Source organism: Cetorhinus maximus, chromosome 22, assembly GCF_964194155.1.
Source record: "Cetorhinus maximus chromosome 22, sCetMax3.hap1.1, whole genome shotgun sequence".
Lineage (NCBI taxonomy): Eukaryota > Metazoa > Chordata > Chondrichthyes > Lamniformes > Cetorhinidae > Cetorhinus > Cetorhinus maximus.
The window spans coordinates 34,568,038-34,594,224 of NC_135900.1; the positions used below are offsets into that span (position 1 = coordinate 34,568,038).

The window sequence follows — 26,187 nt, forward strand, 5'->3', positions numbered from 1 at the left end:
AAGGTCATAGAAGGAGAATGGAGGCTATGAAGGTGCCATGGGGGGCATGGTGAGTGGTGGGGGGATGGTCGAAGGGGTGTGAGGGGTGAGGGCCAGAAGGCCTAACTGCTTTTAATACAAATGGGACAAAGTGCCAGATAACCAAGACGCAATATCTAACCAACTTATTGGCAGTTGCCCACCCCCCATGGTCGCCCATGATCTAATTCTTGACTTTTTCCTGTCCCCTTCTCCCAAAGCAAAGACTGGTCACAATGGGGCCTTTTAAACCAAGGGTTGCAAAGTCAGAAAATCCAGCCCTCAGTTTCTCTTTAACAAAGTGGCGTGTTTCTTCCTCACACTTAGTAGGCAATCCATTACTTTGAAACCTACCTATCAAATAATCAAACACTTGCGTAAGTGGTAAATCCTAGCTCTTGAAGCCTTTAATTAATGAATTATCAACCAAATATCTTAACTAATGTGGTTATGAGTTGGAGTGTCAGGTTAGCATTTCAGTTTTGAATTGAAAATATGTATATGAAGGGCGGATGTACCTTGGTTTAAATGCATCCCAGTTAGATGAAGCAAAATCATCAGTCTCTGTCAACTGTACTGATTTTGCTCTATTGTAACCCAATTCCTAACAAGTATGAGTCTATTGCAGAGAACTGTCAGACATAAAGCACACACTCAAGACCAATTTTCTGAATGCGTACTCCTACTGGGAGCATACATTTGGAAAATCGGTCTTTTTTGATTCAAAAAGAATTGGTTAATGTGAAAAGTAGAAGTGTCAGGCCAGCACAGTAAGCATGTGCCTCTCAAGCTGTTTTAAGGTTTAATGATGATACAGAATAAAGAGAATTTTGCCATGTAGAGGGAATGCTTGGTGCTGACACTATGTGGAGCAAATTAAAATTCTCCATTATTTAGCATCAAGATCACTCTCTTTTGTTAATGCAGCAATTCACCAAAATAATTTTCTTAAAAGTGTAGGCTGTTTTTTTTTTAAAAATAAGATTTTTGCATTTAATGACTTTCATCATTTATAGTGCCACTTCTTCAGTTCTCTGTGTGATGGCAGGTCTGACCACAGTGCTACAACCTCCACCATGGGTAGGGTAATGAGGCAGGTCCCGAATTCCCTCACATCTGGAATGGGGATTGAACCTTGTGCTGTTGGCACCAATCTGATCCACACTGGCCATCCAGCCAACTACCCCGCCCCAAAGGAGTTCAAGTTGCTGTGGCAACATGCATTTTTACATGCATGTTGCAGTCCAGAACTTTAAATGGTGATGGTAGAGGCTCCAATTTTCTTACCATCACATGGTTGATTAGGAACCTCTCCCGCTCTCACCACCTGCCGTTGGCATGTGTTGGAAGGATTGCAAGTTGATGCATTATGAACACACCTTCCACACCTTGGCCATCAAGTCCTGGAGTGGGACTTGAACCAGAGTTGCCGGCTCAGAAGAAGTGATGCCACCCACTGTGCCATAAGATCTCCTATTGTGACATTACACTCTTACAAATTTGTGGAGACCACAAATAAATCATTTCAATACATCAGAGTTCTTTAGAAATATTTCACTGGTAAAATGGCCATTGACGTAAGCTGAATATTATAAGTGGTTTATAATGATAAATACCGTAACAAAAAGGCTAAGCTATGGAGGTTTCTGCATGTAGAAAATTGTTTGCGTAAGGTTTCTGATGATATGACAATAACATGGTTCTGTTAACTTAATACCTCTTTTGAAGTACTGGTAACCAAATAAATAAATGAACAACCCCTTTAAAAGGGGCATTTTTATGTTATTACAGATAAAACCAAAAACATTAAAGGAAACTTACCAAATTAAAATGACTTTGCTGGGATTGATAATGCACCCCAGCTCCTGCAGTATCCACTGGCCGTGGAAGGCCTCAGCGTTCCATTAACTTAATTATAGCACAGTGAATATGGAGTCAGAATTCCTGTCAATTTGTCATTATATAATATAATCAAACTTTCAACATTTGGTGATCTCACTCACCTAATTCATAGTCCAGCAGCATCTTAGTAACAAAATATTCTTTAAATGAGTGATTAAAACTTTTGTTTTTAAAGCCATATAACCCTCTGTTTCTTGATATGCAATGTTATTTAACATTCATCTGCTCAAACTGCTAAGTGTTTATAGATTTTTCTTTCACTCAAGCATATTACTTATCCAAAAATGTTGTCATCCTTAAATTTAGACAGCTTGTTACAAGAATCTCATCAAAATTTTAACAACCAGGGTGTAAGGCCTGATCACTGGGGGGCTTCACTAGTTACTGCTTACCAATTAGAACAATTATCATTGATAACTTCCCTCTGTTTCCTATTATCTGGCCAATTAAATCCTGGATTGCCTGAATTAAAACAAGCCTTATAATAACAGGCAATGACCCATTTGGGGCCCAGTGGGTATTAACAGCATGTGACAAAATGCAATAAATTGCTGTGACTAATTACATTATGGCTAAAATAAATAAAGATATAATAGAAATGGATGGAAAGTATTTTATAATGAAACACAAAATACCTCATTTTATTTTTTGATGCAAGCTATGTGAAATGAAACTTAATATTTTTAAATAGGGAATGAATTCTGCTAATAGTGTTTTGGACTGGAAGTATATGCATTTAATTTATTTGAAACTTCTTGATTTGTAATGTGGCAAATTGGGAGTAGGGAGTATGAAATTAGAAGCCAAACCATCCACAATTTAACATGTGAAAATGGGCAATTGTATTGTAGGTGGGGACATCAGACATTTCTGGATTCCTTACCAACAAAAAACTAAAAGCGATTTGATGTAAACTCATTCTAGTGATGCATTCTCTGATTGCAGAACTGGGCAACACACATTTATCTTCTTTTTCCCCTCACTGTCCACCACTGGATTGGCAATCTTAAGCTTTTTCCTACACTTTTAACACATCGTATATGACTAGATGACACCTTCCATAAAAAGTTTGTGTCCTATGAACCAAAACCTGTGACCTTATGCACACAATTTATGGATTAGAGATTTAGCAATTAGCATCTAATGGTAGTATATTGTTTCCTGAATAATATGTGGAATGTCCATTCCTTTCAAAATAACCACTGTCATGCTATTGACAATATGTGTAGGTTAAAACTACTTTTTCCACATTTATTTATAAATTAAATAACATATAGAAGCTAATGGGGAGTTGGTTAGTTCAACTGGCTAAATGTAGTTTAGAATAACGGCAACAGCATGGCCAGAATGTTTCCGTCAGCGAGCTGGGGGCAAGGCCCGCTTGCCAACACGAAAATGACGCGGGATGACGTCGGGAGGAACCCCCGACGTCATCCCGCCCCATTTAAATATTCAGGAAGGCGGGCAGACAGCGAAATCAGCTGTCCGCCCGCCGACCAGTCAATGGCCAATTGAGGCCATTGACAGGATCATTAACCCAATTAAAGGCCCTGCCCGTCCAATCTTAAGGCTGGCGGGCAGGCCAGGAGCTCCAGCGGGCTTCTGATAAAAGATGAAACCTCATCCACTGGCGGAATGAGGTTTCATCTCAGTTTTTAAAAAGTATAATAAGGTTTCACTCATATTTATTAACATGTCCCATCTCGTGTGACAGTGTCACAGGGGGGGGGACATGTTAATAATTTTTTTTTATGTTCTATTTTTCAAGTTTTTCAAACTGTCAGCGCTCTCCCTGAGACAGCACTTAGTCTCAGGGAGCTGTGTGTACTTTCGCACGCATGCATGAAAGAGCGCACTTTGACAGTTGGGGAATCCCTCCCCCCCGGCATAGGAAGCGCATGGCGCTTCCTGTCAGGTGGCCTGCTGGGCAGGCCTTAATTGGCCCACCCACTCAAAATGGCAGCGGGCTCCGTTTCGGCAGCGGAGTTCTGCTGCCCGCCCGTCGCTGAGCCGGTGGGGCCCGCCCGCCCGCCCACCAAGGACAAAATTCTGCCCCATGTGTTTAATTCCCATTCCAGCTGAGGTAGACATGGGGCCTGCCTCCTCCCCTGCCTTTGAGGGTGGAAAGCAATGGTAAAGCACCACTGACAGAAACTGCCAAGAAAATAGCTCAGGATGAGGCATCAGCAAACAATGAGCCATGGACCTACCTTCAGGCAGAGCACAAATGAATAGAGCTTAAGGGTTGGAGGGATGCCCAACGGCAAAAAAAATGTGAAGGGAGATTCACGGGTTTAATTTTTTTTTAGAAATTGTGGGACCTAAATTTGTTAGCACCCAAATCAGGCACAATTCCAATGGCATGTAGTAATAGTGTACTGGAATTGAGAAGACCAAACCAAATTCATCCTCTGGCTTCATGATAATAATTTGGGTGAGCTATGGCTCCAATGAGGCACCCCAATACAGCTCATTTGTCAGGGCCTTACCAATTCCGTCTGCAATAAGACCCAAGAATAAGGCTGGGTGCAGGGAAGGCAATTGGAGGGGTTGAGTACAGGCCAGCATGAGCCCACAGTTTTGTGGAGACAACGCCACAAATACAGTATGCCAGGATGTATTGATGCAGAGTCCCTTTAAACTTTATTGATTAGGCTTAAAAGAACAAGAAATACTGATCTGACCTTCTGCATTGCTGCCTAAAAAAGGCCATGACTAACTGAGTAGCAGCCCGTGTCGGTAAGATTCAGGCCTCTGTCCTACTAAAATGATTATTGTTGAGCCCATTTTAGGCCCATAAAATTGACTCAATAATGTTAAATTTAGACCCCAGTATATCTTACAAGATCTCATCAGCAGCAAGACTTTTGGATGAAATGGCCAGGTTTGTCTCTTAACCTTTAAATGACAAATGTTGCATATTATTGACCCAAATTCCAGATGGCCTACTGAGTTTGGAGGTTTTTGTCAGAACTAAAGCCTAAACTGTGATTTAGCCAGGCTATATTTTTTTCAAGTAAGCAAACAAAAATTTTAATCAATCTTACACTTTGTGAGATGAGGTATTAAAGTCTGGATATTTGCCATGTCCTCCATATATCATTCCCCCGAGATTATGTTTTGCCCCATAATGCCTTCCTCAATTATTCTGTTTTAAGAAGGAACAGAATTGTCTACTTCACTGTCAATTCATATTCAAATTGTCTGTTCCAGCTTATTAGCAATTTCTATAAACAGTCTGAATTTCCTCAAAATCAAAGCTCTGACCTTGTCTACCACATTGTCTGCCATAATCAATTGTTTATATACAAAACACATAATTGTACTTGCTTGATATAAGATGATAAGCATTGTTTGTATGAGGTATGCTGTTCAATGGATCATAGAATACAATCAAATTTCTATTACATGGTAATTTAGCATCTTCACTACTTAGTGTCTGTGAAGGTTTGGTTCCAAATAAAAATGAGTACAGTATGGTGATTAAAGGTTTTCACTCTTATGAGCCTGTCAAATAAATGGTACATCTTGGGCAAAATGGCCTTTTAAATCCTCTTTTCATATTGAAATTATAAATAATATATTAGAAATGCAAATTTCTGTCTGTTTTAAATGTGACTTTCAGCTAATACTAAATAATGCAATAAGTTTATGCTTTGTTTTCTACACGTTTTTAAATATTTGCTGCAAAACAATAGGTTAACTTAGATTAACTGAAATCACTTTTTTTCTGTCTTGTGGCTCTTATGAACATTCAAAATTTAAAGTCTTTTAATGTTTATTAATCATCCATTTATGTACCAAGAAAGCACACTTTAACCTTTGCACAGTGGCAGAATTCTCACCTCTGAGTCAGAATGTAGTTGGTCCAAGGACCATTCCAGGACTTGAACACTTAATCACAGCTGGCACTCCAGTACAGCACTATGGGAGTGCTTTACTGTCAGATTTGCCTTCTATGGGATGAGACATTAAACAGAAGTCTCATCTGCCCTCTTTGATGGATGTAAAAGATCCCCACGGCACTATGTGAAGAAGAGCAGATGAGTTTTCCCATTTTCGATCCCTCATCTGATCTCACTAAAACAGGTCTCATTTCATTTCTGTTTACAGGACCCTGCAGTACATAAATTAACTGCCACATTTCCCTGCATTATGAAAGTGACTACATTTCAAAAGGACTTCATTGTGGGTGTCCTGCGATCGTGAAGGGTGCAATATTAATGCAAGTTTTCTCTTTCTTGTAGAATTTAGAACTGGGCAAGTCTACATGAAAAACCACTTCATTTAACAATTATGATAAACGTTCAGTAATTGTAACACATATTGAATTCTATACATTATCCTGTTTGACAAGTCACAGAATCAAATTTTTCAATGTGTAACAAGGAAAATGGTTTGGATAATTTAGTTCAATTAAATTGAGACGCAAATGATTGATCAATGAACTCAATTATATACCATTGTGTCTAATTAGTTGTCTAATAATCTATTCAATCTTTCCACTGTTGAAATATATTCTTGGAGGTCACTTTTAACCCTCCCCACCAAGCAGAACCAGGTCAGGTATGAAGGTAAAAATAATCAGTTTACTTAACCTTGCTAGGCCATTTTGGCTTTTATCCTGCTGGGTTCTGTAGGTGGAAGAGGTGCCACATGAATCTGTGCAAACAAAGATGCCATTACATCAGTGATACTTGATTGCATTTTAATTTGGGTATGGATGAGGTAGTCACTATGGCTTTCCCACCAGAAGAAACAGGTTGGCAACTGGGCTGCATAAAGAAGAGGCTCTCCCAATGTAAACCTTTATTTTGTGGAGCCAGAAAAAACAGGGGTGTTTCTGTGGGACAAAGCCTCCCCTGCCCCAGACACCGTTGGCACACCACCTCCTCTTCCGTGAGATCATGCCAAACATCCTCCCGCAACTTAGTTGACTATTGGCGAGGCTCCCCTTTGTTCTAATCACCTGAACTTCTCTCTTACCTGTCGGCCAGCTGTTGCCTTCTGCCCATGTCAACAGGCAGCATATGGGTGCCATGTAGATGAAGCTGGGGCCAGTAGGTGCATTTTACATTTACTCCACTCCCACCCGCCTGAAATCTGCTCAGGATTAAATTCAACCTCTTGGTTTTGAATCACATTGACTACACTCTATGGAGCAAACTAATATTTCAAACCTTACTCTACCTCTTTCATTATGTGTAATACAAAGGAATTTGTGAAAGAATTTATGTTATTTTGATTTTTCCTGGTGCACTTTGCCAAAGTGTTTCCTTTAGGTCCAATGGCCAAAGTTGATTTTTTCACTGAGGCACAGTTTGTCATATATCAGTTAGATATCATTGTCAGAGACCTTTCTCTTACTGTATTTCTAACTCTTCCCAGATGAAGAAGTTATGGTGTTTAAAGAATTTTGGTTGGGTTCTGATTAATAGCTTATGTCTGACATGCATCACAGGGTCATTTATTTTATGCTATCAGTGATATGGGTATTGAAGATATTTTATTTGTGACTGCAGATTTAAATCTCTCAAAACTATTATTTTTCGGGGGCTGGGAACAGACGTTGGGCAGAATTTTACACCAGCGGGATTTTATGGTTCTGCTGCAGTCAGTGGACTTTTGAACGGCTAGCTGTATTTTATGGACCTGCCCACCACGACAGGCTGTGAAATTCTGCCCTTAAACTTCCATTGTAAGCTGAACCAGCAATTGATTTAAGTGGTCATTTATTTCATGAGATTTTTATTTTCATGGCTGTGCTTGTGGGTATTCACAAGTGTTAAATATTATTAAATGTGTGAAAATGATTTTGATGAAGGCATAACTGTGTGTAGGTAAATTTATTACTGATTAATTTATTTTCACAGATAAATCCTCCATTGCGCATTTCATTGACCACCTCAAGAGATCAGGAAACTAATTTAACACTTATGGAAGGATCGCATTCTCAAGTTAAAGAAGAAAATGAGAAGAATGCCACTGCTGTCAGTGAATCACCAATTAGTCAACAGAATGATATAGAAGTTGAACATAACAAGTTTGCAAGTGTAAATAACTACACAGAGAAAGAGGTAAAGCAAAAGAAAGAATCTATGTGGGTTGAATTAGACAGTATCAAAAACACTTCCAATCTGTCAACTCAGAGCCATGAGGGAAGTATAAATACAACAATACAAACAGATAGTGCTGATGTTGTAACAAGCAATGACAACATAATGGCCCAATCTTCTAATTTGTTTTGTGATGAAGCACATTTACTACATGAAAGCTGTCTTCCTGTCTCTCAGGGAAGGGGTGAAACTGTTACATCACCTGTAATTGATACGTCAGCTAAACCTGAACTAGAAATGACTAGTTTCTCAGACAGCATCTTTGCCAATGATATGCAAGATAACTTGCAAGTCATTCAGGGCTCTACAGATAAATGTGATAATCTCCCAAATAGTACACAAAATCCTACAGAATTTCTACAAGAGACCACCAATGCTGAAAGTGGAAGCAGTGAATATGGTTATTTAACTGGCGATACATTAACAAGCAATGAATCAGAGTCCATCCCTGTTCCTGCAGTATGCACCACCGCTGATCTGGAATTTCAGGCAGATATAAGCAGTTCTTCAGTCCACAGGTCAATCTCATCAAAGGAAGAAAACGTTTTCAGTACAGAAATAAGTGACACACAGGGACCTCTGCAATATTACAGTAAAGCTGAGAATTTGGAAGATCCAAAGCAGGAAAATGATTTTTCTGTGAAACCTAATTTAACAAACAAGGCAGCAGAAAGTATGCGAGAACAAAACGCAATTAAACAAGCTCCCAAGGTTGGTTCAAAAGAGAGATTTAGTGATCCTTCAGAAGTTATGAGCCATTCAAAAATTGGAAAAGAAGTGCCCATCACATTTCAAGTTGCTGCGAAAGAAGAAAATTCGTGTGATATGTATTCAAATAACAGAAGAGTTGCAACAGACACCGCAGATGTCACAGAATTGATGCAATATATGAAAACGCACAGTGCTTCAGATAATGGAAAGTATCAAAATACAAGGAAAGAGTTTGGAACTTATCTCCAAACCACATCTAATAAACAGCCGGAAGTTACAAATGTGCCAAATATTGAGACTACAGTGATGACTACAGAAATCCCTGTGCTGCAGGGATCTTTAGAAGTTAAACACCAAGACCCTTGTGAAATGAATAATGTTCTGACACAAATTCCAGAGATTGATTCAGCAAACAAGGATATTGCTAATGAACAAAAAGAAAATTACGCAGGAGCCAGACAAATTGCAGAGCAGTGCATTAGTGCCCCATCATGTATGTTAGCTGATACAGTAGTAAAGGAAGCCATAGAAGCGGCTTTGTTTGAAATTACCAGAGATGAAGGAAGAACTACCACATCTGGATCACAAAAAGGGAAAGCCATGCAACATTTGCCAAGTGAAGAACATTTTTCAAAGTCCATTCAGGAGGACACCACAGCTTTCTATTTAACATCAAAACACGATCAACTTTCAAAAATCCACCTTACTCATGAACAAAATGCAAAAGGTGTTTTACAGCTTGGTGATTATGTACCTGAAACTAATATAGTGTGTGTGCAAATTGGAAAGGATGTACCTGGTACTCCTCAGAAAAACACAGAAGAAGAAGGAGCTTCTACGATAAGTCTGCATACAAGGACATCTGTACCAACTTCAGAGGATATAAAATATCCAGATGCACCTTGTAGTTATGGACAATCTTTAGAAGTTGCACAAAAATTGACTGATCTTCAATCGGTTGTAGACAATCAAAGTGAAACCAGAATTACAGCAGAAGATGGGGAAAATGTTGCTGGTTCAATGAAGGTGTTTCCTGATTGGAAAGAAGCAGAAGGGGGAATCTCTTGTAAAATCACTGATAGAATCACTGGGAGAATTCCTGAAAATATTTTTGAATCTGTGGAACTTAAAATAACAGACAATTGTGAAGTTAAACAAGCACATACAGAGATTGCAAAACAGTGGGCCATCAACCTTATTGGGCTCCCAGAAGAAAATGTGCATTACAACAAGAATGAAAAAGATATAGACTTTACACAGAGTTATAATGTTTCAGAAGTGGACTTTAAGCAAAATTACAGTGTGCCAGATGTTAAAGAGTCCATGGAGGTGGGAAAAGCAGAATTTAAGGGAGAAGAAGCATCGAGCATTAAAAACATTTTGTCACACTATGGTGGAACAGATGAATCCGGATCGATGGGATTTACCCAGTTACATGAAGTTACTGGTATATCTCAAACAATAAAGGAAGCTGTGTCTGCTGCTGAGCAGATAGCAGAAGAAGAAGCAGACCATGAAACCAGCGTAGAGAATGAGGCAGTTGATAAGCAAGAATGTGGGACAGACATTGAAGTTATTATAGATGGTGAAAGAGAAAGGGCTGATATATTTTCTGAATCAAGAATTTTCCATAGTTTTGAAAAGGCAGAAATATGTCATGACACTCAACAAATGCAAATAACTGAAAGCACAAATCAAAGTGCAGTAAGGCCCAAAAATATTACAAAAATAGGCTCAACACCTTACACTTCAATGGATACAGGAGAGAAGAAATGTAGAATTACCACTCTACCACAGAAGTTTGAGTCACGCCATCATAAACACTTAGGTCCAGTCATATTGATTAGTACACCCATTGAAGTGGATGAGGAAAAGGAAACGAACAGTAATGTCTCTAGTAATATCCATCCATGTTCAGAAGGGTTAGAATCTGAGGAATGTAATGAAAAAATACTTGAGAATGAGCAGGCAATTGAAGCTTATGATAGTAATGTTAAGAGTGAGGAATTATGGTTACAGGGTGAGCAATTTGCAGATGCAATTACTTTGAAAAACACAGTATGGAAAGTTTGTTATTTTGTTTTATTCATTGTGTTTCTCGTTACTGTTTATCATTATGACTTTATAGGGTGTTTCGCACTTTACATGTTTTCATTGTATTGGTTGTATTGTGAAGGAGAAACAAGTAGTGATTCTGTCAAAAAGGACTGATACAGGGTGTTAGTATTTTCTTGACTGATGTAAGGAAAGGCAATGGTTACATTTTATGAAGAGCTGAAATTGTTTTTTTAATTGTTAACCATTTGAGTACTGAAATAGCCATTGTTTTTCGAAATGCATACATCATTTGTTTCACACATCAACAAAATGATTACCTACATTTCTACGAATATTACAAGGTAGGACTAATAACATTTTCACGTGTAATATTTTATAATTCATAACATTCTTGGAATAACCCAAAATAACTATAGCCTTGTTTTATTCTTGATAATGATGCAAAACAATATTGCAGCCCTCAAAAGGTTAAACAGTGAACAGTAACAACAATGCTAGCAAAATGCCTTACTCATAAATAAGTTTTAAAAAAACAGTGCCGAGGAGAGAAAACTTAACAGAAAATTGAATTTATAGCCTATTGTCTTTGTTTAAAGTAATGTGATTGACATCTACTTTTTAAAGAAACTTGGCTTAAAAATTTCTTAGTGAAATTTATATGACCATTTTTTCGCTCACTAGAAGTGCAGTTTAGAAAATAATTTCAGACCAAATTTTTTTTTGTGCTGTCCTAAATTTGTGTAATTAGCTAGCCCAACATTTACTGAATAATTTTGCCTGTTTTATAGTCAGTGAATAGAAATCTGGTTTGGTTTTCTAAATGGCAAAGCACTAAAATTGTTACAAATGATTTAAAAACACATCTTTTATTTCCTATTCCTGATATCTACACGTGGTGTCTCCCAGTTAACATTCAGAACTGCCTTTGTTCCCGGTGCTACTGAAATGGCTTTCCGTTGTTTGTGGAGACATGAAGTAGATGGTATGCTGGGAGAGGAGGTGAAGCAGATCAGAATTATATATATTTTTTCAGAATACCTATGTGGATAGATAAGTTTATACTGAAGTACACCTTCAAGAATGTCCCCTTTAAGTGAAACCGTTTGAGACAGTATGATCTCACTTGCTGAGATCTGTTTCTCATTTGTTTGGCCTCCTCACAGAATTAGAAATTTTCTTCATCCAGGAGAAGTTAATCATCAACTGTCTCTGTCTCTTTAAGACAGTTGAGCTATTGACTGCTGTTCTGTTATTTTCTTTACTTTGCCATATACAAGGTGTTCTTTGGAGGTACTCCTTTTAGTTTTTCTTTCCTGTTAGCAGATTGTCTCGGCCTTGTCTGCATCCTCTGGAGAAGGTTTGTCTTGTGCAATGTAACATTTTTCTTCACTGTATCTTATGTAATAAGATGTTAATAAATGTAGTTTGTTTTCCGCACCTTCAGCAACTGTTTCTTCAGGCATTATTGCCTTGCTCTGTAAAATTCCATTTCTCATCATCTCCACCATGTCAACTCTCTCCCTGCATTCAAAAATGCCTTTAATATTTTCCTCATTTTTACTCCTACTATTTAAATATTTGTGAATGATGTGGAGTATGGTGTCAAGTATTATGACCTTTGCTAATGAGATAGGGGGAGATAGTGGCATAGTGATAATGCCACTTGACTAGTAACCCACAGCAATTGGTGGAATTTAAATTCAATTCAGAAAATCTGGAACTGAGTAATGGTGACATGACTGCTTGTTGTAAAAACCCATCCGGTTCATTAATGCGGCCTGGCCCACATGGTCAGACCCACAGCAATGTGGCTGAGTCTTAACTGCCTTCTGAAATGGCCTAGCAAGCCACTCAGTTCAAGGGCAATTAATGCTGACCTTGTCAGCGACGTCCACATCCCATGGAAGAATAAATTTAAAAAAACATTGTCGTGTGGGCAGATAAAGCAGGAAATGAGTATAAAGTTCAGCACTTTCCTCTTATTTAGTTGCATCCATTGGAAAGGTGATAAATTGATTATGCTTTTTGGAGAAGACATCTGTGACCTACCTTATGCAGCGATGCACGTCAAATTGACAGATATTGCTAATGTCATCAGTTTCTGCCTGGAATGTTCTGAAGGCATAGAAATTCAGCACCACAGTGACCTATATAAACAATATGCCTGTCCTGGTGCTGTAACAAATGGCATAGCTCTGTCCCAGCCTCTTTGCTGAAGGAGAGCTGCCAGCCACACTGATACTCACTAAAATTGAGGTAGGAAATTTGGTTACAGAGGATTTGCATGGTATTAGGCCACCTGCATGCTCCTATCCTTCTTCCAGCTGTACACCTCAGCTCTCTTCATTGCTGTTTTGCCCCAATGAACAATCAAATTGGTGTGGTAATAATGAGCTGCTTTTATTTCCAGACCCTCCAGAATATTACATCGAAGAATAACAAAGTAATACCAACAGAAAACATTGGAGTGCAATTGCTACAATGTGATCAGGGGCAATTGGCAAATGGTATACATATCCCTGCTCCCCTCAGAGTTACGTGATGAAAATAATTGCCTCCAAGAATGAACTTGGTTAATAACTACAAACATTAAGTAAAGATAATCAGCAACTATAGTAACATGATGAAATAAACTATAATGTTCTCCCAGTAGTACACAGGGATGATGAATTATGCCAAAACTAGAACCATAGTGAAAACCATCACACTCATAACTATCCATATCCAGATGATTTAGAGCTTTCTTTGGCTTTTGAGGATACCTTTAACTAGGACTGACAATGGGTAAGCTGGGAGTAATAACAGGAGGAGTAATATATAGCTTTAATATATCTGACACCATGGCTGGGATTTTAAAGGGCTGCAGTGCCCCATCCATGAGCTGAGAAGTTGGGGGCAACCCCACCTCTGCCGGTTATGGGAGCCCTGACACGATTTTACATGTAGTAGGAAATTAACTGCCTGCAGTCGGGGCTCCTGTCCCTTTTAAGGGATGAGGTCCTTCCCTCAAGAACTGTCAGCCAATTGGATGGCCCGAAGTTCTTCAGTTCCAGCAGTGCCACAGGGAGCTCAAACAGGCAACAGCACCAGCAATGGAGGAAGCCCCGGAAGCCAGGTGAGTGGGTCCAGGCTTGCTGGGGCCATTCAGGCAGGCCCTGGTAAGTGAGAGGGCAATGTCACTCATGAGGTCAGGGTTTGGTGCTACGGGGTGGCTGATGAAGAGGGTCCCTCCTCCCAGCTCGCAAGGACTGGCAGTCTCCCCACAATGCAAAGCAGCAGTGAGAAGAAACCCTTAAGTGGCCCTTAATTGGCTACTTAAGGCCATCAATTGGCCTACGGGCACAAGGTCCTTCTGTTACCTTCTCTGCTGATAATAAATGCCAGTGATATCAGGAAGGTGATGAGCATGCCACTCTCCCACACCATTCAATCCGATTTTTCACCCCCACTCACCTCCTAACACACTCCCTTGGAACTCATAAAATCCTGGCCCATTTTTCAAATTCCATTAGTATATGTTGTAATTTTGCCAGAGGGGAAAAGAGCTTGACACAAATGTCACTATTTTGAGTACAATAAATCCCCAATTTCATGAGCATTTCCCTTAAAGTGAAACATTGCGCATGTTTGTTTTTCTCACACGGTGAGGTTTATGAAACTTTGCTTTAATCAATACAGATTACCAATATTCCAAAGCATATAATAATTTTAGGGTTATTTAAATGTAATGAAAAAAATAGCAGCAATCTTCCCCAGCAATTTCACAATGGATCAATGTAATTTTGATAGGTTCACATTAAATTAGCAAGGATCATAACATCTTAGTTCATGTAAATAAAGCAATATGTAAAATCTGTTTGAAGAAAGTCAAAACAAAATTTTAATGCCATGTGAATAGCATTTCACCATTGTACAATCTTCCTATTTGATAACGTTGTTGGGTTGAAATATTGTATACAAAGGGCAAACAAAGGCATTGTTAGCTCTTGCTAATTCATGAAGCTAGTGCCTAATGTGGATTTTCATATCTGTCTTCTGAAGGGCACTCTGTAGGAGTAATATCAATACACTTTGGGGTTGCAGATTGATATATGATTGCCAAGGCATTATTCAATATAGCTCTTATAAGTACAGGCGGCTGAAACATTATTAAATGGCTCCAAGGGGGCATTGGTTAAGATGCTTTGTTGTTTCATTCTTTAGGACTAATTAGGTGTCAATGGATTATGGTTTTAACCAGTTACATAGAGAAAATTACATGCTGTTTAAAAATATATATCTTATGTTCCTTACCCCTACCTTATGTTTTGCCATGAACATGGACAAGTTCACGTAAAGGATTATGGATCAATTTATATCCAAAACACAGGGAAGAATTATCATTTGGACCAAACAAGCAGTGGCAGCACAATACTATTTTGGCAATTTAACATTAATGTTTCATATTTTGTTGTATGATCTCTTTCTATTTCTTTGGAACAGTGAAGCATTTAACACTTGCTAAAAACTGATGCTAACTAATCTAAAAGGAGAATCTCAAGCCCAAGAACAGAGGCAGTAGTGGAAGCATTGCAAGAAAATGCTGCACCCATCCTGATATAATATATAGACCCAGAAGATCAATTGTTGGCCCAAACTGAAAGAGAATTTAGAGGATATTCTTGCACAGAAAAGGAGCTGTACTTGATTTATACAAGGATTTATTTGCAGCAATATTGAGAAGGTGAGTTTGTCATTGATACTCTGTTATGTTAGTTTTTTGAAAGTGATCACAGTGCACAACTTTTATGCCACTGGCTTGTTACAGGCACTCACTGGGGATTCTGCAAGCATCAGCTAGTCTGTCATGTGTAACACCATTAGTCAAGTCATAGTTACATTGATCAGTCAGGCTGATCATCAGTTTTTCTTCTGCTTGACCTCAGAGGAGCAAAAGCAGCTCAAAAAGCAATTACATCCATTTTAGATTTTTACAGGATCCTCAGAGCAATAGATTAAAATGTAACTTGTTTAAATTCTAGGATATGTAAGGGACCTACTTAATGTGTAGACAACTGGTTTTCAGTGCTGAATGCCACATTGCATGTGCATTAGATTCTGGATTCTGTCACACCTCTAGTTTAGTATTAGAATCAAGATTGTTTCAGATGCCTTAGAGGAGAAGAATTATTAGTGGGCAATAACGAAAGTCTTGTGGTGCAATGGGTAGTGTCTCTGCCTCTGAACCAGAAGCTTCAGGTTCAATTCCCATTCCTGGAATTGATGGCCAAGGAAGGTGCGTTCATAACACAACCAAACAGGGATCAACATCAATCCTTCCAATACATGCCAATGGCAGGTGTTAAGAGCGGGAGAGAATCCTGGTCAGCCATATGAAAGAAAGAAATTGGAGCCTCTACCATCACTATTCATAGCTACAACATGCACGTAAAAGTGTATGTTGTCACAGCAACTCAGTCTCCTTGGGAGGCCAGTCGGCTGGATAGCTGGTGTGGATCAGATCAGTGGCAAAGCATAGGGTTCGATCCCTCTTCCGGATGGAATGGAGTAGGGACCTGTCTCCTTGCCGAACCCAAGGTGGCGATCGTGGCGCTGTGGGTTGGACCTTCCTTGAAGAAGAAGTGGGTAATAATCGATTTGGCCTGAAATGCTGCTTTATAAGTTCTAACCACCCAGCTGAAAATTTCTGAAAAGAACAATCACAGTTTGTATACCAATCTAGTGGCAGCAACACTCACAATTCAGTAGGCATCATGAATATGTTAGCCTAGAAGCTAATTGACATCATGCATGTTTTCCAGGAGTAAAATGGGTACCTAAGCATCTAATTTAGTGGCTGGCAGATATGCAGACATTCCATGAGGAAGTGCATTGTTGTTGGCAAAGGCAGAAGAAGAGACACCTAGGACTGCGACTGAAACAGATTACTCCCCCAAAAATGGTCTGCCTGGTGATGCAGTGGCCCAAATTTGAAATTGACTTTTCCGATGAGCTGCTTGGGGCAGCCAACAAGTGTCTGCAGCTCACTGCTCTCATAGAAATGAGGTCCAATATTGGGTATGTCTTGGGCCTACCCATTTTAGGGCAGAAATTGGCAAGTAAGCAGTTTGAGTGCATATGGATCACTGGAGCTGCCATCAGTCAAATGACTGTGAAAAACACTTTGATCTGAGTTGCCAGTAATCTCATCATTTTGATTGAAGGGTTCATTTACTCCATTGGCTTCCATCTTGATTGAAATGGAAATCATGCAGAGGGGTTTCCTTGGCTCCTTGTTGCTGCATTTTCTAAGATGCACCTTGCTATTCAAATATATCAGTCACTTCCCTGATGAGGAATTTTGTATCAATATCATGTTGGTGCTGTCTTGAATCCTGAATAAATCAACTTGCCTTAGCTTCAAACCACCCTAGTCTCTCTTTAACTGGAAAAGGAAGTGGATTCTCTGCCTGTGTCCTTACTTGCACCACATCCCTGTTATCATTGACCTACAGTGGTAGGTCATGGTTAGGCAGTGCTTAAATTTTAAAATGCTCACCCTTATTTTCAAGTTTATTCATAACCTCGTCCCTCCTTAGCTCTGTAATCTCCTCCAGCACCCCAGCTCTCCAAGATATCTGCACTCCTCTAATTATGGTCTCTTGAAGCATCCCTGATTTTAATTGGTCCAGGTGGCCATGCCTTCAACTGCCAATGCACCAAGCTCTGGAATGCCCTCACTAAACCTCTCCGTCTCTCTAACTCACTTTCAACCTTTTAAGATATCCCTTAAAACCTTTCTCTTTGACCAAGCTTTAGGTCATCTGTCCTAATATCTAATATCTTATGCTGTTTGGTGTCAAATTTGGGGGGTTTGATTACTTTAAAGGTGCTACATGAATACAAGTTTTGCAGTTGTAGTTGTTATCTCTGTATCTAACAATCAAACACCAGACGACAGAATTTGCCCAGAAGACAATACTTCTTATTGCACTATCCAACATTCTCATTGTTGCATCCTATTAGTTTGGGCTAATGAAAATTTCTGCTATATGCTTTACCTGCAAACTTTGGAGCATGACTTATTTTTGTTCCAAGAGGTGGGTGTAGAATAAAACATATAGATTGTCTGACCAAAGATGCAACTTTGGTTTTGCCTTCTTACTCCTGAATCCAGGTTGGTGATTCTGGTAACACTGCATGTGCAAGGAGCCAACGGACTCTTCCTGCATCGGATGTTGTCAATAGCGATTAGTTATCCTTTTTTAAGGTGGCATGTTTGTTTGACACCTGATTGGGGAACAGGGTGGTGGGGAATTGGGGCCATTTCATAGGAGGGAAGAAGGGGAGTTTGGGGTAGCAGAGGTCAAGACCTTCCTTGTTTTTCATTTACCTTAGAGGGTCTTCTCTTCTCTCCTGCCAGGTTTTACTGAGCAGGGTGCCTGTGGCTCTTATAGACATCATAGAAGTGCATTAGTCACCTAAAAAAGGTCCAGCAAAGCAGACGAAAATCGAACAAGAATGAGGTGGTAAGTCTTTCCACAACTATTTTAACTATCAATTGATGACTTACATAACCTGTCACTTCAATCTAACTACATAATTGATTTAGTCACAGGAATGAATAAAAATCCCAAATGCAGGGTTTAACACATAACTCACCCCCAATATCTGATCACATTGCTGCAAAATGTAGTTCTATAATCAATTCAAAACTCTTAACCTGGGGGAGAATTGAGCTAGTTCGAAGCTGTTACTAATTTTTAAGTACTGTGGTAGTACTTAATTATTTTCATTTTTAAAAGATAATTTATTTCATTTCGGCAATTGTGTATGTACTTTGGATTCAAGCCATTTCATTTGTGAATAGCCTCACCCTTGGTACATACAGTTATTGGAGAGGGGCTACATCAGGTCAGGAGAGGGCACTAAGACTGGGGAGCAAGGTTGATCTTAAGGTATAGGAGTGTGAAGTACAAAACTGGAGCCCAGAAGGCATTGAAGGAGCAGTTTCAGGCATTTTTCATCATAAATCGTCATTTTTGCATATTTTATTTCAGAAATTGCTGTGGAGTAGCTCACTGTTCTAGCATTCTAAGCATGAGAAGATTATGGGCAGAAGAGTGTCAATTGTTCTACTGGAAAACTCAGGACAGGGCTCAGTTGGAAGGTGGGGTACGGAGGGGGGGAATGAGATGGTGGCACAGATCAGGTATAAACTCCCGCAGTGGGTGTAGAGCTGGAACATTTGCAGTGACCAATTTAAAGGATGGTGCCGAGTTTGGCAGCATTGTGGCAGGGGGATGAGAATCATTTGGTCTGTCATCACTGTGGAGGGGGATCCTTCGATTTGGCTAAACCAGAGGGGAAATGTGTGTTTAAATCTGATGGTACTTTGGGGAGTGGTGGGGAGGGGTCAGGCCTAGCAACATTGGTTTGTCAGATCTGGTACCTCATTGGCTACAACATAAATGGTTTCCTACCCAAGGAGCAGGTGGGGGTGGATTGTGTATGGGCAAATCCGGGGCCTGAATTTTACGTTTGGCAGGCCCGTGCCACTGGGGGCCCGGGAGTTGTTGGGAAATGAGCCCCGACTGCGATCGACCCCTGACTGCAATTCCACGCTGGCTAATTGGCCAGCCAGCGTGAAATCACGGTCGGAGGCCAATTGTAAGGTTGGCCATGGAAACTCGGAGTTGGAATTGCGCCCGCTGAGCGAAATATCGCACGAGTGCTCAATGATGTTGGCATGCTTGCCTGACACCATCTCGCGCGGTTTTATGCCCAATCGGGTTGGGCTTGCACCCACCCGCGGGACATAAAATTCTGCCCATATTGTTTCTCTTCATTCTTTCTACCAAAGTCTATCATATCACACTTTTCTGCATTATTCTTCCATCTCTCATGAATATGCCCATTTCATTTGCCTGTCTATGTCCTCCTGATGTCTGTTACTATCTGTCTCATTGTTTACTACATTTTTGAGTTTTGTCTCACTTGCATAGGTTGAAATAATACTTTGTATATTCAAGTCTAGATCATTAATATGTATCAAAAAGAACAGAGGCCTTAATACACTGCTCCAACTGCTAACCTCCTCAGCTACCTCCAACTAAATCTTCTTGATGAGAGGTAAAGTTTCTTCCTCCCATTGTGACAAAAGTATATCCCTCCTGCTCCTGACTGTACCCAGCAGTAATTCCAGGGAAGCATTATTAAATCTGGGTGCCACCCTTGCTCTTTGTGCATCTATCCTAAACACCTCCTGGCTCCTCCCAATTCCATTTTTACCTTGGCCCTTTAAAAGAGTTGAGATGTGTCATGCAGGTGCACATCAGGTATGCTGCGTAGCTTGGAGAAGCAAAACCTGCAAATCCCAATTTATTGCCCCCGTGAAACTGAAATCAGCAAATCTGACATTCTAACTTGACATCTGGGGCTGAATTTTAGATCCCGCGGGCGGACACATGCCCGACCTGATCGGGCGTAAAATCGCGCGAGAAGACATCTGGTGAACGTCCCGACATCATCGCGCACTCGCGTGATATTTCGCTTGGCAGGCACACGCAAAAGTTGGAAGCACGCCCGCCAACAATTAAGAGGGCAATTAAGCCCCTTAACGGCGCAATTGTCTCAGATTTTTCATGGCCCATCCAACCTTTCGGTTTGTGGATGGGCGAATTGGCCAGGCGGCCTTTACATTTTTCATCAAACCTCATCCAAGGGCAGGATGAAATTTCTGTTATGAAATTAGATAAAAATAAATATCTGTGGACAGCATTTTTATCAGCTATATTTCAGGTGATTGATTATGATGTATGGACACTTTTTTGCAGCTTTTTAAACATTTATTTGAGCATTTTCAGGTCTTTTACATTCATTCACGGGATGTGGGCTTCACTGGCTGGGCCAGCATTTATTGCCCATCCCTAAATGCCCTTGAGAAGGTGGTGATGAGCCGCCTTCTTGAACCGCTGCAGTCCATGTGGTGTAGGTACACCCACAGTGCTGTTAGGAAGGGTGTTCCAGGATTATGACCCAGCGACAGTGAAGAAACGGCGATATATTTCCAAGTCAGGGTGGTGAGTGGTTTGGAGGGGAACCTCCAGGTGGTGGCGTTCCCATCTATCTGTTACCCTTGTCCTTCTAGATGGTAGTGGTCATGGGTTTGGAAGGTGCTGTCGAAGGAGCCTTGGTGAATTTCTGCAGTGCATCTTGTAGATGGTACACACTGCTGCTACTGTGCATCAGCAGTGGAGGGAGTGAATGTTTGTGGATAGGGTGCCAAACAAGCGGGCAAGGTCTGCAGCACCCTGAGACACATGCCCTCTTCTGCCCCACCCCCGGCAGTGCTGAGTTTTTCAGCGCGCGTTTCATGCTGGCTGGCTGTTAATTGGCCAGCCAGCACGAAATCACGGTTGGGGGCTGATCGCGGTCGGCAGTCCGTTTCCTGGCCGCTCCCTGGCCTGCCAATCAAAAGTGCCCACCAAAAGTAAATTTCAGGCCTATGAAGTAAAAAGTACAATTTTAACGGGGTGGAGGTACTGAGAGTGTATGTACACAAAGCTTTGAGGGTGACAAGCCAAGTTGAGAGGCCAGTTAAAAAAAAATATAGGATCCTTGGCTTTATTAGTAAAGGGTTAGAGTACAAAAATGAGGAAGTTATACTAAACATTTATGAAACAGAAGTTATACTTCATCTGAATATTGGGCAGAATCATCCAGATTTGCACTAAATTCAGCGGCGGGCGAGTAAAACAACATTTTATCTGCTGGCTGCAATGGCGGCTTTCCATGCCATATCATCCCAAACCCACAGCATGACTGCTGCAAAGAAGACATGGCCCTGAAAGGCAAAAAAGACTGCAGGCCCCAGGTCCAATGACGTCTTCTCGAGTGCCTTTTGGACACAGTGAAGGCTCGCTGTGATGTCCTCTAACCCCGCTCTGGCCACAGGATAGGCAGCCACCTCACTAATCCAGCTTGGGAGGCAGTAGTCAGAGCTCACTTCAAGAAGTCTTCAAAACTTTTGAAATCTGGGCACTGGGTGCCAACAGATCCCGAATTAGCCCATATGTCTTATTCCCACATGTGGACAGAAGGATCACGCGCCTTTTCTCCTCCCCCGTAATGTTGTTCGCCTGGAAGAAGAACGCGAGGCGTTCAACATAGTGAGACCAGTCATCTGAGGTTGGGTTGAAAGGCTCCAATCTCCCAAATTGCGGCATGCTCTGAGGGGAATACTTCGACGATCAAGAAAGAAATTTTCTTTTACTTACAACTACTGTGCAAGCTATGGCCCAAATTTGGTTCTTCTGATTTCCTTTGTTCTTCCTCGCTTTTAACCCCGTTTTTTTCTGAGGCTTTTCGTGCTTTTACCCTCGTTACTAATTTGTTGGATCTAGTGCCCTTTGGTTTGTTGGGGTGAAAGGATCTCGGTTGCACACTTAATTCGGGGTGACCGAGTTGGTACAGAGACAGAGAACATCAGAAGATCGTTATTATCTGCTACGCCTCCATGACAGAAGCATTATCACAGAGGGTATGTGCGTTGCCATAAACCAGACTGGAGTCAAACATTCATAGATGCAACGTGAGGATCTATGGTGTCTTCTCGCTGCATGTCGTCATCTCCCTCCACAAATCTAGCATTTATGAGGGCCTCCTGAGCGTGCCTACCTCATTTGGCCAGTGCGAGGGCCTCATCCCCATCATCGTCACCTTCGAGGACCTCCTCACCCTCAACCCTGTCATCGTCCTCTTCATTGGAGGAGACCTCCAGCTTCTCCTCAGCCAGCTCCTCTCCCCGTTGCAGCGCCAGGTTGTAAAGGATGCAGTGGACGATGACGATGCATGACACCCTCTGTGGACTACATTGCAGGGCTCCACCATACCGGTCCAGGCACCAGAACCTCATTTTCAGCATCCCGATGGTCTGCTCTGCCATCGTGAGCCTCGTTATACCTTTGCTCTGCTGCAATCTCAGGCCGCTGCGCGGGTGCCATCAGCCACATCCTCTGTGGGTAGCCCTTGACCCCAAGGAACCATCTCTGCAGCTTCGGTGGACCCTAGAAGACTTCACGGATCTGTGACCAACTGAGAATTTAGGATACTCCTTGGGAACCATGCGCAGACCTGCAGGATGCATTTGTGGTGGTCGCACACCAGCTGCATATTCAGCAAGTGGAAGCCCTTACGGTTGACGTAGTTGACTGCTTGTTGTGACGGAGATCTGAGTGCCATGTGCGTGCAGTCGATGACTCCCTGCACCTGTGGGAAACCCAAGATCTGGGCAAATCCAATTGCTCTTGCATCCTGGTTCTCCTAGCCCCAGGCGAAATGCACAAAGTTGTGTGCCCTCGCAAAGATGGCATCTGTGACTTCATGGATGCATTTGTGGATGGAGGCTTGTGATATCCTGCAGAGGTCACCTGTGGAGCCCTGAAAGGAGGCACCGGCATAGAAACTGAGCGCCGCAGTCACTTTCACAGCCACTGGCAGAGGATACCCCCCATATCCCTATGGCACCAAATCCTGCAGTAGCTGGCAGATGTGACTTACCAGTTCCCTAGACATGCGCAGTCTTTGGCGACACTGGTTCTCGGTCATCTGCAGCAGTGAATGGCGGCATCTATAGACTCTAGGTCTAGCTAGGTGCCAACCAGTGAGGCTCGCTGTTGCTCTTCGGTGGCATGTGCAGGAGCCCCTTCATCCAGAGGATGCTGCTCCTCCCTCTGCGCAGCCAGGCACCTCAGCCATATTCTTCTCAGTCGTCTTCGCCCTCTGTAAGCCACAAGGCATACAGCTAGGTCACCAGGCTCCATGATCCTGCAGGATGAAGGAGAGGGTTAGCATGGGTGTACTAAGAACCTCTCTTGGTTAAGCCTGAAGGCCCCTTAACGCAACCCGGAAAATGCTGGCCACCACTTGGATGGCAAGAGATTAGTGCGCTGCATGAGTCCCCACTCACCTCCACCCCACTCCACCTGACCGATTGGCGGTAGCTTTGCCCATTGGACTGCATGCTGTGCTCTCAGCTCAGGTGCAGGCATTCTCCTAACCCACACTGCAAGGCTGTGCTGTTAGCTTGAATCATGGGGGAGACTGCTCCAAACCAGGATGATGACTTCGCAAGGGGCTGTGAGTGCCTCTGCCAGTGACTGCTGTACAGCCAGATTTAGCAAGGAGATTGTATGACGTGCAGTCGTCCAACTGATATGCAGTCCACTAAAGTGCTCATTACTTTGCAGTCTGTGCTCGGGGGGTGAAAAGCTCTGGAGCACTTGGTGGCACTTTGATGCCTCTGCTTTGCTTGAGTTTGCAGATAAGCTGGAGGCCTGACTCCAATCGTATAAAAGGTTTCCCTAATGCGTGGCTGCTTCACTCACCCAACCCACACCCCAACCCCACACGTGCTTGTGCTCTACCTTCAATCACAGGGCAGCCTTTGCCCTCCCCCAAAATGCGCCTCAGCCTTGGAGTTCAATAGGTGACCTGGGCAAGCGCTCCGCAATGTTACTGTGTACTCACCTCCGAGTTCCCCTCAATGTACAACCTGCCAACTTTATGACTTTTAAATGCTGTTGTGTAACACGTCAGTGTGATTGTGGGCAGATGATCCAAGGAGGGGATGAGCGGGCTCATCGTATAATGATATGCAGATGTATTACAATGAGGTTCCCGATCTCTGATGGTGGGAAACACAGCCTGCTATTTGCAGGCGGAGTGGTCAATTGCAAACTGGCTTCATGAAGTCGTGAAACTGACTTTTGGCCTTCTCACTATATTGTCCGCTCAAGCCACCAAGCATGCCTGACACCAGTGGGCACGGACAATTCCGCCCATTGTGTTCACTCCTGGACTCTATGCCTTTGGAAGAATGTCAAAGGCTTGGAGAGAGTGCAGAAGAAATTATTAGAATGGGTGGTAGGAATTAAGGACTTCAGTTATGTTGCAAGACTTGAGAAGTTGGGGTTGTTCTCCTTGGAGCAAAGAAAGTAGAGAGAAGAGAAGATTTGATACAGGCATTCAAAATCATGAATGATTTCATGAATGAGGATTGGCAACCAGAAAACACAGGTTTAAGGGGATTGGCAAAAGAACCAGAGACGACATGAGCAAATGCTTTTTAACACAATGAGTTGTGATCTAGAATACACTACCTAAAAAGGTGATGGATGGAGATTCAACAGTAACGTTCAAAAGAGAATTGACAAAATACTTAAAGGGAAATAAAACTGAGGGCTATGGGAAATAACAAGGGAGTGTGATGAATTGGATAGATCAAGCAAAGAACTGACAGTACAATGGACTGAATGGCCTCATTCTCTGCTGTTGTATCATTCTGTGATTCCATGATTTAGTGATTTTGCCCTGGTATTGGGTGCAGTGCAGGAAGCAATCTAATGACTCAAGCTAGATCAGTAAACGTAAGAGTTTTTGCTGATCCATCCCCACTGCGCCCACCTTTACTGCCTTGCCAAATGTACACCATCACATCATTTCTCTCAACTAATTCATATTTCAGCAGCACTGGGAGCCAGGCTGCCATCCTTAATTGGATGGCACTCCTGGCGGCAGCTCTCAATTGGTCACCGCTGCCAATATTCACCACAGGTTCTCGATATCCATCATAGTGGGGTTGCCTCCTACTTTTGGCCCCAGCCTCGGGACTTCTTCCCTCCTCACAAAATTCAGCCCTAGATCTCAAAACATTGAGGGTGATTGTGACTTTCACAACCACTGGTAATGCTTGGTTGCCAGGCCAAGCACGTAACAAGTCTTCTTCAAGGAGGCTGCAGTTGTCTGCCACCAATGCAACTTGGAATACCATTGCTTTTCCAGGAAACCAAGGAAGCTGAACTTCCACACTGCTTTGTGGATAGTGCCTCCTGGGATCTTGACTTCGCCCCATGGGAAATTCTCTCCCTGTGCACCTGCTGATTCCACTAACCCAAACAGGAAAAAAGTAAAAACTGGGAAATAAGAACACTGCTCTGAACTGGTCTTGTGTACCTTAAAATGGAACATTAGTAAAACCTGGGAAATAAGAGTATTGGTCCGAACTGTTTGTTTTTTTTCCTTCTGGGACAGTATGCAGTTGCTTCTCTAGCTGGATGGTGATTGTCTTTCTCTTCTGTTGTACTGTCAAAAGCATCCAAAGTGCTTCCCAACCTGATCGAAAACTTTCAAAGTTCTGCAAAATCTGTCTGGTGACAAGAGCTCTCTGCTAAGCATTTGCCAGAGAAAACTGATAAAGCAGCTGTAAGTATTGAACGTCTTAAGTTGGAGCTGTCTAACGTTGATGGACCCACATGAAATGCATTTGCAATTTGCCTCCTTTTCACTGGTCAGTTTCCCAACCCGAGGAAATTCATGTTGGAGGCATTAAATCAGAATGAAA

At 41.8% G+C, this 26,187-nt stretch overlaps 1 protein-coding gene across 2 annotated transcripts in view; it reads left to right on the forward strand.

Annotated features, from left to right (window-relative positions):
• Positions 1 to 12,248, forward strand: part of LOC144696592 (uncharacterized) — a 64,168-nt gene extending 51,920 nt beyond the window's left edge. For both annotated transcript variants that reach the window (XM_078568078.1, XM_078568079.1), the window contains exon 4: positions 7,794 to 12,248. In XM_078568078.1, the coding sequence (XP_078424204.1) occupies positions 7,794 to 10,958 (3,165 nt within the window). In that variant the 3' untranslated portion in view covers positions 10,959 to 12,248. The remainder of the gene's footprint in view (positions 1 to 7,793) is intronic.
• The last annotated feature ends 13,939 nt before the right edge of the window (positions 12,249 to 26,187 follow it).